The sequence below is a fragment of the Branchiostoma lanceolatum genome, chromosome 4 (assembly GCF_035083965.1).
Source record: "Branchiostoma lanceolatum isolate klBraLanc5 chromosome 4, klBraLanc5.hap2, whole genome shotgun sequence".
Lineage (NCBI taxonomy): Eukaryota > Metazoa > Chordata > Leptocardii > Amphioxiformes > Branchiostomatidae > Branchiostoma > Branchiostoma lanceolatum.
The window spans coordinates 23,219,165-23,230,625 of record NC_089725.1 but is presented as its reverse complement, the minus strand read 5'-3'; the positions used below and the strand labels follow the sequence as shown (position 1 = coordinate 23,230,625).

At 44.7% G+C, this 11,461-nt stretch overlaps 3 protein-coding genes and 1 long non-coding RNA gene across 4 annotated transcripts; 3 read left to right on the top strand and 1 right to left on the bottom strand.

Annotated features, from left to right (window-relative positions):
• The first annotated feature begins 37 nt into the window (after positions 1 to 37).
• Positions 38 to 4,246, top strand: LOC136433450 (uncharacterized oxidoreductase YccK-like). Its single transcript, XM_066425678.1, has 8 exons — positions 38 to 259; positions 957 to 1,019; positions 1,250 to 1,429; positions 1,823 to 1,981; positions 2,346 to 2,524; positions 2,971 to 3,022; positions 3,294 to 3,455; positions 3,613 to 4,246. Exons 1-8 carry the CDS (start codon positions 146 to 148, stop codon positions 3,706 to 3,708), a joined length of 1,005 nt encoding a protein of 334 aa, XP_066281775.1. The 5' UTR covers positions 38 to 145; the 3' UTR covers positions 3,709 to 4,246.
• Positions 4,247 to 4,321: 75 nt separating this feature from the next.
• On the bottom strand, positions 4,322 to 5,775 carry LOC136433453 (uncharacterized). Its single transcript, XM_066425681.1, has 2 exons — positions 5,146 to 5,775; positions 4,322 to 5,005 (listed from the first exon to the last, which is right to left on the bottom strand). Exons 1-2 carry the CDS (start codon positions 5,672 to 5,674, stop codon positions 4,779 to 4,781), a joined length of 756 nt encoding a protein of 251 aa, XP_066281778.1. The 5' UTR covers positions 5,675 to 5,775; the 3' UTR covers positions 4,322 to 4,778.
• A 3,076-nt stretch (positions 5,776 to 8,851) lies between these two features.
• On the top strand, positions 8,852 to 9,787 carry LOC136432133 (uncharacterized). The gene is made up of 3 exons (XR_010755457.1): positions 8,852 to 8,940; positions 9,175 to 9,313; positions 9,655 to 9,787. It is a non-coding gene; the product is annotated as an uncharacterized lncRNA (long non-coding RNA).
• A 478-nt stretch (positions 9,788 to 10,265) lies between these two features.
• LOC136431986 (neuronal acetylcholine receptor subunit alpha-7-like) lies at positions 10,266 to 11,416 on the top strand. The gene is made up of 3 exons (XM_066422995.1): positions 10,266 to 10,482; positions 10,595 to 10,696; positions 10,823 to 11,416. Exons 1-3 carry the CDS (start codon positions 10,266 to 10,268, stop codon positions 11,302 to 11,304), a joined length of 801 nt encoding a protein of 266 aa, XP_066279092.1. The 3' UTR covers positions 11,305 to 11,416.
• Positions 11,417 to 11,461: the final 45 nt, after the last annotated feature.

Below are 11,461 nucleotides of genomic sequence, written 5' to 3'. Positions count from 1 at the left end.
GCATCTGAGAAACATATTGCTTGAGATCTCAGGTGGAAAGGTCATGCTGAGCGACGGTTCGACTGGGGTCGACACAGACTACACAGTGCTTCCGCTGCAGTTGGTGCAAGATAGTTTCCAACCCCGAGCGAGAGTTTGAGCGATCATGGAGCGTCGTCAGCTGTCCAACACCGACCTCCAGGTGTCCCCGGTCTGTCTCGGGACCTGGCAGTTCAACGCCGGGAAGGCTGACGAGACCTGGCCGGCACAAGACGAACAGGTAACAATCACAAACGTGCAACATCACGTGAACTGGCTACACTTGGGTAACTTCCGTTAATGTTTCGTACAATATCCTACTCAAAATCATTATGGTCGTGGTACAATGTAGCTTGACGACTGCATGTGTGGTGACGGTATCATAACTGGAAGTGTCATGATATTGAAGTCGCAAATAAATGTTCTGAGCCAGTAACTTTCTAGTGTCTGTCTGTCTAGAGCACCCTGAATCTCTTGACGTGGCAATCTCAGTTGCTGTAAGATGAAATATCCGGATCCAGTTCACTTTAAATCAAATGGCCAATGTAAATGGTGAACAGTAACTCCATTGCCGGAATTTTACCTCGGCAAAGGTTCGTGTAGGAAATTAGCATTCATGAGCTTCACAGTGAGACACGCCCACTTGCCATTTGATGCCGTGAAACTATTCCGGGTACCCGGTAAGTGACACCTGTTCTCTGTGACCTCCGATCTATCACAGGTTTTGCTGCTGGTATTTGGTTTGGTGAAAAAATGTTGACCAATAATCTTACGCTTGTTACCTGACCAAAGGTTGGAGACTTTTGATAAAGTGCCATACAAGGTCACCACATATTTGTTTTGCGCTGTTGACTGAACTCTAACCCTTGCCTGATGTATGTTTGTGTATTGGTTAGTAGGTCGTGCTAACTTCTGGATTCTGTCATCTACATTTACAGATTTCCAAGGACATTGTGAATAAAGCATTCGAACTTGGAGTCAACTTTTTCGACTCCGCCGAGGTAAGGCCAAATAACGATCTTTCTATCTCGGCGTTCCGATATGCGATAAGAACGACTCTTTTCACGTTCTAGACGCAAAAGCCAAAGGTCTAAGATTATTGATTGAAGCTCGTTACTGTATTTGCTGTTCGCAATCGAAAAAGAGCACACAGTCTCTCGCCATTTGAGAAAAACATGAGGAGCCTTAGCCGCGATGGATAATCGCCATGACCATTTTGACACAATGATAGGCTTATGGTCGTCACGCATCGGAAAGGGTTCTTGGGAAGGCGCTGGAAGGGCGGAGACGGGACGCCATCGTCGCTACCAAGTTTGGGGGCGGTCATAAGCGCTACACCGCGGTTGAGGTGGAGAGCTCCCTGCAGGAAAGTCTGCAAGCCTTACAGACGGACTATGTTGATCTCTATCAGGTGTGTATCTTGAAATAAACACTTAAACTATCCTGGAATGTACTAGTGCAAATCTGTATCTCCAATAGTACGTGTCTTCACTTTCTTGTTTTAAGGTAAATCACCTGTTGCCAATCACCGATCACCAAAACATATTGGGAATGTAGAAACCATTTTTTCCCTACTTGAACTTCTGTGATTCTGTCTTTGACGTCTTCACGAAACGTATTATTATTGTTTATACTTTCTTTTATATGTTTGTTATATGTTTATCGATGGTTCGTACCTAGCCCCTTCCATATAGGCATGGATGTAACAATAAGGGTCTTTCATTCATTCATTCATTATTCTGGCTGTTTTAATTGACCAAATAACCTGCCACTGATGTTCCTTTCCTCGTTCTGTTTCCCCCAGGTCCACTGGGCCTCGTTTATGTCGGATGTGACTGAAATTGTTGGCGAGCTGAAACGTCAGCAGGCTAAAGGACGGATACGCCATTACGGCGTCTGCAACTTCGGCGCTAAACAGCTGGCTGAGTTCTGTGAGGCGGGCGGATCGTGCGTCACCAACCAGGTGGGCATGGAGTGGACTGAGTTGTAACCAAACTCCTGAAGACTGCATCATTATAAATTGTTTATAAGTATTATGACATGGGGATGTCCCTGTGGCTCAGCTGGGCTCCTGGTTCCAATTATATGATAACTTGGAGACCCCGGTTCAAGTCCCGGGTCATGACATCTCGGTTGGGACTGCACCGTCCAGGGGTGTGAGAAGGTGCCTCCATCACTTTATAGGGAATGGGCTAGCAATCCATCGGATGATCCCTGCAAAACATACCCTGCTACAGAAACAGATTGGAAACCGATAGGTACTAGTACTACAAAGTGTACAACATCAGCAAATATAACAATGACGTTTCTTTGCTTCCCTGTGTTAGGTTCCGTATAACCTCCTATGGCGGGCTGTGGAGTACGAGGTACTGCCGGCGTGTTCAGAGCGGAACGTGTCGGTGCTGAGCTACTCCCCCCTCCAGCAGGGCTTGCTGAGCGGCCGCTTCCACACGCCGGAAGACGTGCCCGAGGGCCGCAGGAGGACCAGGCACTTCAGCTGCCAAAGGTGGCGACACCAACGATATACATTATACATATTCATCTTTGCGCTTTTTTTGTGCACAATATTTCGGGAACCGAATTTATTGGGCCGATGCTCCTGATGTAGTCCACTGTTGTTTGGGAAGGGAAAATATGTCTCAAAGCCGCAGTTAAGCGGAGACGTATACACATAACGTTGCATGCTAGGAAAAGTAGATGTAGCTGGTCGATCCCGGTTTCTATATCCACGTCAAAGTCTTATTACAGGAATGTAAATAAAGACGTTACATTGTTTTTTAAGGCTCAGACTGGTACGGAAGTTTTTCAAGCCTACTAGAAGTGTGGCATTGAGAACTATGCAATATTGGTTAACAGGCGTTTCCTACAGCTTTTCGGTTGTTTTATCAAGTTAAATAAGAGAAGCATGAAATATATAACCAGCATCCCTAATGTTTGCGTGGTTGTTTTCAGTACTTCCCTCTCAAAGCACGGTCAGGGCGGAGAGGAGACGGCGACTTTTCAGGTCAGTTTACAAAAAGCAAACTCAAGATTTTCAAAATCCGAGATCGAGAACACATATTACTGTTGTTATTGATTAACCTAATATAGTATTGCTGTTCTGATAACAATGTTTCAGTTTCAGAATTTGTCCAAAGAAAGACACAGTACCAACTTAAATTGTTCATCAAAGCTAGAATTTGTTCGTTAATGTAAGTGTTCGTACACTGCTTTGACACATTTTCTCATTATGGGTTAAATTTGAGAACAGAGTGTATTCAACATGCCATCCTTAGGCAATATCGTCCCTTCGTGACGCGTGCGCAAAGGAGAACATCCCCATGTCGTCTGCGGCGTTGTCATGGATACTGGGTCGGCAGGGCGTGGCGTCTGTGATCGTCGGATGCCGCATCCCTCAACAGCTGGAGGATAACTGCAAACTGGCTACGCTGTCTCAAGTGAGCGGTTATTCCCGTAAAACATTATTCCGATTTCTATAAAATGGGCTTGAACCCACAGCGAATCATTGTAATCTACGTCTTCTCTGACGAATTACTGAGCAATCAAATCAGAAACGTCATTGATGCCAGTTTTTTCTTTTTTTCTTCCACATAGGAGTTTGATAAGCAGCTGACCGAAGCCACTGAAGAACTGAAGGAGAAGTTTGGGCTCAACCCTGACATGTGGGCTAAAGTGTCCAGATACAACTAGTGTGTATATCTACTGGGGACTACTGCAAATAAACACATGGCGCTTTAACTCGTTATTATGGAACTATATGTATTATTATTAGCACAAATAACTGACACATATTACAATGATAACGTAAGGTACCTATATGCCAACAACGTGTTTGAAACTTTTTCTGTTTGAGTAAACAATCATGGCGACGAGACAATCGTCATCTATCCCAATGGATATACAGTAGTTTTCGACAATTACGATCGGCAGGGTCTGCAATGGAGGCCAGGGTCGCCCATAATATTATGTAGGCGCAGGAAAATGCAGAAGGGCTAGATTGCCGTACACTTACTGACTGTGCCTTCCAGGACTCCCAAAGTCACCTAGATTCCAAGACATACACTGTGTCATCCTTGCTTCGTTCTATTCATACAAAATACTTCTATAATGATGTAGCATTAAAGCTCATACCATAACAAATGGAACTACAACTTCTCATAGTAAACGGTCTGGATGGATTTCATTTGATTGTTCCGGTGGTGAAGTATAATACACGACGTTGGGCTTTCATGTGAACCACAGCATTTTTGTCGCACACGCATGTCACACACACGAGGTATAAACAAACAAACAAACAGACTGGTGGTATTTTGATACACTGTAATGTTCAGACTACCCAATACATACTTCCTCTCTCAATGTGGAAGTGTGGTCGGTCCTGTTGCACTATCTTCAGCACATTTATGTCATCCTACATGTTCCTGTTCCTCCAGCGACCACAACAACCCGGGGTCATGACCTCAGATTACAGGTAACGTTATATCCAAACAGTTGGGTGACATTATCTGACTGCCTCGCTAACTAAACTATAATCATCGTCGACAAAACGAGTCAGAAATGTCGCAATGTTATCTTTCAAAGATAGTAGACACTAGAATTGGCATACGAACTTGAAATGAATAAATATTAGTACTTTAGACCGACATCTGTCACCTAGATACATGTTGTAGTTTTTCTGTTGCCATGGTAATGGGAGATAAAGAGATAGTACTACACTTCTGCTACTTCAACGTGAGGTATCAAGTAACATACAGGTGACATTAGACATAGCCCTCCCTCGACTGGGTGTAACATGAGCCTGTCCAGCTGCAGGTGTGCTCCCCTGTCTGACCAGGTCCGTTCCAGGGAGCGTTGTTTACCACAGGCGGGTACGGGCCGTACACCTGGGACGGGACGGTCTCCTCCGAGTTCCGCCGAGGCAGGAACGGCGACGACGTCCGGGAGGACGAGTCGGATCCGGACAGGCTCTGCTCCTCTACAGCTTTGGCTGAAGACAGAATCAAAATGATACGTACATCTTATATGTCTGAATATTCCAGAAATGATACGGCGAACAAATATTATAACAGGATAATCCCATAGCAGCACGCCACACCCCCAAACCCGCATGTAAACACTTACTTGTACTTGTGACCTCTTTGCCTCGCAGTCTGTTATCGCTTCGTCGGCGCAGCAGAAGAATCAGCAAGACTATCGCCACCACGGCAAGCACAGCCATGGACACCCACATTCCCAAGCTAAGAGCGTTTCGATCAGAACTTGTAGGCACGGCCGGCGCTGCAGCTGTCCCGCCGAGTTTCTCTCCGCCCCGAGGGGTGAGAAAGTCCTCGGGTCGTGCGAGCCCGGCTATGACGTCCTTATGTTGGCAGGAGTGCGTTCCTTCATCGTACACAAACCCTTCCTTCTCCCGAATGCACCCTCCGCACTGGGTGTCGTTCGTCCCCTCACACGGCCGAACCAGCTCCTGTCCGTCAGCACAGTATCTACAGACCCTGCACACGTATTCCCCGGCATGCGCGTACAGGCGCGGTATGGGAGGTACCAGGTGAGCAAACTGGCCACGCGGACAGGTAGGGGGCTCACCTGCAGTCACCTGTGCTAGCAGGGGTGCACCCAGGACACACAGCACACACACAAGCTGGCTCACACCCACCATTTTCCACGAAAAATGAGGAATACTTCTGTTTGAAATGGTCTGGGCGTTGCTTGTTAGAGTCAGAAAAATAACCGGGTGATTCCCCAAGCTGGTCACGAGATTGAACAAACAAAAACACCGGTATTCAAAGTCTGTAATTATTCCATTATATAGCGACCTGTAACGTTTATTACACATGATGCACAAGAAAGAAAAAACAACTATGTTGAGGTAGATAAATTCATGAACAGAAGACGGTTACAAGCGACAAGGCTCATACGGTATTTAGTAACTCATGGGATGACATCATTGCAGTTTAAGGAACCTAGTTGGCAGGTTGCGTCATCGGGTATTCCCCGGCTATGACGTGCATGCCTCGTGATTGGTTGTCCCAGTTGTTGTTGCTTCAACTTAAATCACCTGGAGCCAACATCTGTTAGCAAATGCAGACAGAATGTATATTTTATTTCCACATCTAATCAAGTGACGCCCTGAGCAGGTGTATGTGTTTAACAAAACTACGATTAAGCAACGATTTGTAACATAATATTTTGGCACACGCGTCGGCGGCCTAGTACATAAAAGGGCACTTACTAGTATTCGTTTGTACTCACCCATCCTTGGAAAGATACCGAGAAGTTGCGCGTAAAATCCGTCCAGGGGTATTTCCATTCAAACCCATCCGAAGTTTAATCCCAAGGCAACGTGTGATGTTGTGGCCTATATCATGCTAGGGTCCCATTTCCAAACCGGCGCCCGGCCGGACAGAATACGGGAACAAAAAGTATGATATGAGAGACAACAAAACACACAAAATGTAGAAAAAATGCTTAAGAGCATGATTTGAGTATATTTAATGATATAAACTTTTATTTGTGGTTCCCGCAAATAGCCTGGCCGGGCCCCGGTTTGGAAATGTGACCCTGGCCAATCAGACCATTGCAACAGTGTTCAAATTCAGAATTGCTTTAGTTTTACCATCAAATTTTGGAAAAATCTGCAAGCAACATTCCTTTACCCTTGTATTACTTTGGCTACTTCTGCTGCACCACCTCCACGAAAGTCGCGATGGGTGATCGCTGTGGCCGCGGTTGACTTGCAGCCTGCAGAGACCACACCCGTCTTGCCGTCTGTTTACTCGCTGCGGTGCGGAGGTGTGTCAGAATGGAGGCTCGCACCAGATCATTTCTTGTCGTCATCGTCGTGTGTGCCTACTGTTTACAAGGTAAGTTAACACTTAATGAGGCTTAGAAGTAGCGGGCATATTTAGGTACTCGAAAAAGAACATGATGATACTATCTTAACAAGATCTGGAGTAAAACGCTCTTTCTCAGGTGCGTCAAGGTCAATACTAACGAATGTAGGTGACATTTTCACCGTAGACATTGCAGATACAGATATTTGAAATATGTCCATTTGTCGTTATTTCATTTTTTTTCTTTTCCTTCACACAACAAAATTTGAAATCACACGTAAAAGTGCTTTTCCTGTGCATTTTTTTCAAAGTTGCTTAAACCTGCAATCCGTACTTAGTTTAAACAATCCCAAGCATTACTTCTCGCAGACTCTGTGAGGAGTTAAGTTCAGACGCTAAGATTCTACGTAAGTAGAAACATTTGTGGTTATGCAAGTAAAAGTTATGCATGTGTAAGATTTGAGGTTCAGAGTAAGGTTCAGTAAAGAAGACGATGGATTTATGGCAATTGATGAGCCACATTGGATTCGTGACTACTTGCTGCATGGCAGTCAAGAATATGTTTAAGTTTGTGTTGTGTTAGGCCGATCCCCAATAAATCATGGAGTATCTATTATTACAAGTATTTGTTATGTTGCTATGTAGAGCTCAACGATTAGGTACATGTATCTAGCCACTTTAAGAAATGCCATGGCCACAAATTTTGTGGAAAGACTTAAGTGTAATAGGATCACGTTCCTTTTATCCACGCAAGAAGTTTTAGGGTGACTTTGAAGTGCAAATACTATTTTGAATAGTGCTATTTACACTTCATGCTTAATTAGGCTTATCCTCCCACAAAAACTCCTGGGGTCTTTTGCACAATACTATGAATATTTCAGAGTCCATCGACGTTTAAGAATAGGTAACCTGGTTCTGCTACGTTCCAAGGAGGTGTGAAGCAAGACGTGGAATAAAAAACAAGTTTGCCATTTAAGAGGGCGGGGTTTTGTGTTCAAAGAAAATTGCTGACCGATAAAGAGGGTCTGTAAGATACACCTTTTGAGGGCAAGTGAGTCACCTTTTTGCTTGTTGTTGTAGACGTAAATGTTGAACATTAGCCTTAATCAGTGCCTTAACATCATAATTTGTCAGTCGACCAACTTAATCGTATTCTGACCTTATTGACAAGATTTGAATGCCGGCGAAGTGGAAGACACATAAAATGCATCTGTTTGGGCCAGAATGATGAACATTTTGAAGTTGAATAGTGGAAGTAAACAAAATAGCTAAATTTTTTGAAGTTAACGCGTTTGACTCTGCCCAGGGTTGGTTGGCCAATACGCGGCTCTACCGCTGAGGAGGGCACTGCTGGAGAACTATGACAAGCACATCCGACCTGTCTGGGACCAGGCCACCACTGTCAGGCTGGACTTCGACGTCGCGCTGAGGCAGGTTGTGGGACTGGTAGGTTTGCCAAGTTAACAAAACTATGCTAGGGCTCATTAACGACAGTCTAAGGAAGTACCTTGGCCTCTTGTTCACATTATCATTTAGTACAACTGACATATGACACTGAGGTCCTGACAATCTGATTCAACATCCGATTAGAAAAATGTCTTGTTTTGTCTGACATTTCTTGATTTACGTCTGACGTCTTTACGTGTCACTAAACTCTTTTCAAAACGCGCCACGCTGTAGTTATTAGACTAAAAGACATAAACAGAGTTTGCACATGACCTTTACTTATACATTCAATGTTCCACTTTTACTACGGTTTTCATGTTGGTTTGAGTATGGATTCTCGACCCGTGCGTTTTGATACTGGAAGCGATAACTTAGCAAACTATTTTGTCTCACAGGAAGAATTAAACCAAGTCTTCACAACGCTGTTGTGGCTACGATTGGTAAGTATCGCTTAAGATTCAAACAACAAATATAGTCCCTTTTGTTTCCTCATATTGATACTGGAAATGATGTAATGTTTAACCCCAACGTTTCAGTACTGGACAGATGAACTGCTGCAGTGGAACGCGTCACAATATGGCGGCATCACGACGGCGACGTTCCATTCTACTGAAGTCTGGACACCAGACCTCTTCCTCATTAACAAGTCAGTACTAACATAGCTGGACCATCTAACTAGCCTTTCATAAAATGGGTATTATGGAAGAGAAGACTGCAGAAATAACGTTTCGAGAGGCATCGATCCATGTAGTAGAATACGCAAGATAACAGTTACTCAAGATTTTGTAAACGTTCAAACAGCTTCGAGAGTAGTTTTACAAAATGATGTTAAAGCTAAAGCTTGTTACTAACCACCATGTCAATCTGTCTGTTTGCTAAGCGTTGGAGGAGGATCAGGTGATCTACCACACGTTACTGACGTCATTGTGACCAATGAAGGACGTGTCGCTTGGCGCCAACCTGGCCTTTTCAGCAGCGCATGCGCAGTGGACGTCAGCGAATTTCCTTATGATAAACAGGTGAAGGCTTGCTCCCACTAAAACTGTAGTATAATTGACCCACTCCTTAAACAATGTGGCTTCTAAATGGTGTTAGAAGAGTCGGAAGTTTCAATCTATGTTCAGCATATGAAACAATGACACTCATTCTAAAACATTGTAATATGAATTGCACAAAATAAAGAACAAAATAAATACGAATGTGTCGATGAAGGTTAGACATCCAGTTAATAAGATACGTCAAAAACAGTTACTCAAGCAACTGCTTGAGTAACTTTTTTTTGGCGTAAATATGAATGTGTTTTTGACACTCGTGTCTAAACGTATGCCCTGATATTTTCCCCTCCCTCACTCCTACACAGATCTGCAAGCTGGCATTCTCCTCCTGGCTGTATAGCGGGGACGACCTGGATCTGTTTAACATCTCGGACAGCATGGACTTGGTCGCATTCATGCAGAACGATCAGTTTGAAGTGACAGGCGCAAAAGTATGGAGAAAGGTAAATAGACCTAGCCTTTTTTTTATTTTTTATTTTTTTATTCAAAGAGAACAGAGACAAAGACAAAGTGGCGCTGCACTCAAGACCTAGCCTTGGTGCTGAAGTTGACATTCGTCAATAAGCAAGGAGAGAAGTTGCTGTTGCAGTCCTTTTCAACAAACTAGAACATGTTTGATTATAATGAACCACTGTCGAAGGCCAGGTTGAAACACACATTAAAAACCCTTGATATTCCTCAAAACTCGACATCTATGAAAAGCGGTCCCGATGGCCGAATAGAGCAATTTCGAGTGTAAATAAAGGCACAAACAAACAAACAAACAAACAGACAAACAAAAGAACCGCTGTATTACAACTGCTGCCGGCGACAATTGTGAGATCAAAATTTGAGACTTACTCTGTGGCAGGTACTGTGGTAGAGTGCCAACAGCTGCTGCTAGCGCTGCTTTGGCAAATTGGCATATAAATGTACTATGTACTGCAACAGCATCGCCGAAAGAAACCATTCCCCCTGTCGTTCTGTCCAGGAGACGAACTTCTCCTGCTGCCCAGATAACCCCTGGCCATACATTGAGCTGCACGTCCACCTCACGCGCCGCCGCCTGTTCTACATCATCAACATGGTGGTCCCGTGTCTGGACCTGTTGGTGTTGAACCTAGCGGCCTTCTACATCCCGCCTGACAGCGGTGGTAAGGGACTGTTCTAGCAATAACCAGACACTGGATTGTGCCTTATGTCCGGACATATAGTTCAAGAAGGTCGTATATGAGCAACAAGTAATAAACCATGTCTGTTTTACAGAGAGGCTGGGTTTTACCATCACGGTCCTCCTGTCGCTGGTGGTGTTTCAGCAACTCCTGACCACACAGCTCCCCGCCACTTCCACATCTACACCCATGCTCGGTAAGAACCTGATATGATAGCTGAATCCTCACTTTAGCATGTCCTTGTGGGAAATTTGCAGTTCATGCCCATTCTTCTTGGGGTACAAGTTAACCTCCTCCATGCTGTGTACCTATTTCACCTCAGGCCAGTTCTTCACCGCCACCATTGTCCTGGTCACCATCTCGCTGCTCATCACCATCCTGGTTCTCCGGTTGTCCCACCCCAGCCACCCGTCCCGGCCGTTACCCCGCTGGCTCCACGTGCTCATTCTCCACTACATGGCGTCCTTCTTCTGCATGTGCAACATCGCTAAAGACCGGTCTATCTTCAAGAAGACGCGAAAAGGCAACCACGACTTGCTGTATGATGACGGCACCGAAATGAAGGACATCCGTCATGACATCCGATACGAGAACGGCCAAAACGATTGTGCGCATCGGTCCCTGGTGTCCCTACTTCATCAAATTTCATCAAAGATGGAGGACATCTCCGCCCACCTACAGACAAATGTAAAGGATGGTGAGGAAGAAAGCGAATGGAAGATGGCGGCCCTCGTACTGGACAGAGCTGCCATGTTGGGAACTCTCGTTGCCTCTATTGTTATCAGCCTAGTGTTCCTATTGTAGGGAGTATCAAGTATCTATAAGCTGGTATTAGCCAAGGTCTCAAATGTCAGATATTGTCCAACTCCTCTGGTGTGACGTTATCATTTGTAGTGCACAATGACTAGAAGACACAGCTATTGCAAAGTGTTTATTTATGTGAGCACACCACTAGTATCAG

Excerpts from the sequence above, each read along its gene's own strand:
- LOC136433450 (XM_066425678.1), top strand. The coding sequence starts at position 146 with ATGGAGCGTCGTCAGCTGTCCAACACCGACCTCCAGGTGTCCCCGGTC. Across the intron at positions 1,982-2,345 it reads GATCGTGCGTCACCAACCAG|GTTCCGTATAACCTCCTATG; the intron begins GTGGGCATGGAG and ends TCCCTGTGTTAG. Across the intron at positions 2,525-2,970 it reads AGGCACTTCAGCTGCCAAAG|TACTTCCCTCTCAAAGCACG; the intron begins GTGGCGACACCA and ends GGTTGTTTTCAG.
- LOC136431986 (XM_066422995.1), top strand. The coding sequence starts at position 10,266 with ATGTACTGCAACAGCATCGCCGAAAGAAACCATTCCCCCTGTCGTTCT. Across the intron at positions 10,483-10,594 it reads CATCCCGCCTGACAGCGGTG|AGAGGCTGGGTTTTACCATC; the intron begins GTAAGGGACTGT and ends TCTGTTTTACAG. Across the intron at positions 10,697-10,822 it reads CACATCTACACCCATGCTCG|GCCAGTTCTTCACCGCCACC; the intron begins GTAAGAACCTGA and ends ATTTCACCTCAG.
- LOC136433453 (XM_066425681.1), bottom strand. The coding sequence starts at position 5,674 with ATGGTGGGTGTGAGCCAGCTTGTGTGTGTGCTGTGTGTCCTGGGTGCA. Across the intron at positions 5,006-5,145 it reads GCGAGGCAAAGAGGTCACAA|CCAAAGCTGTAGAGGAGCAG; the intron begins GTACAAGTAAGT and ends TTCTGTCTTCAG.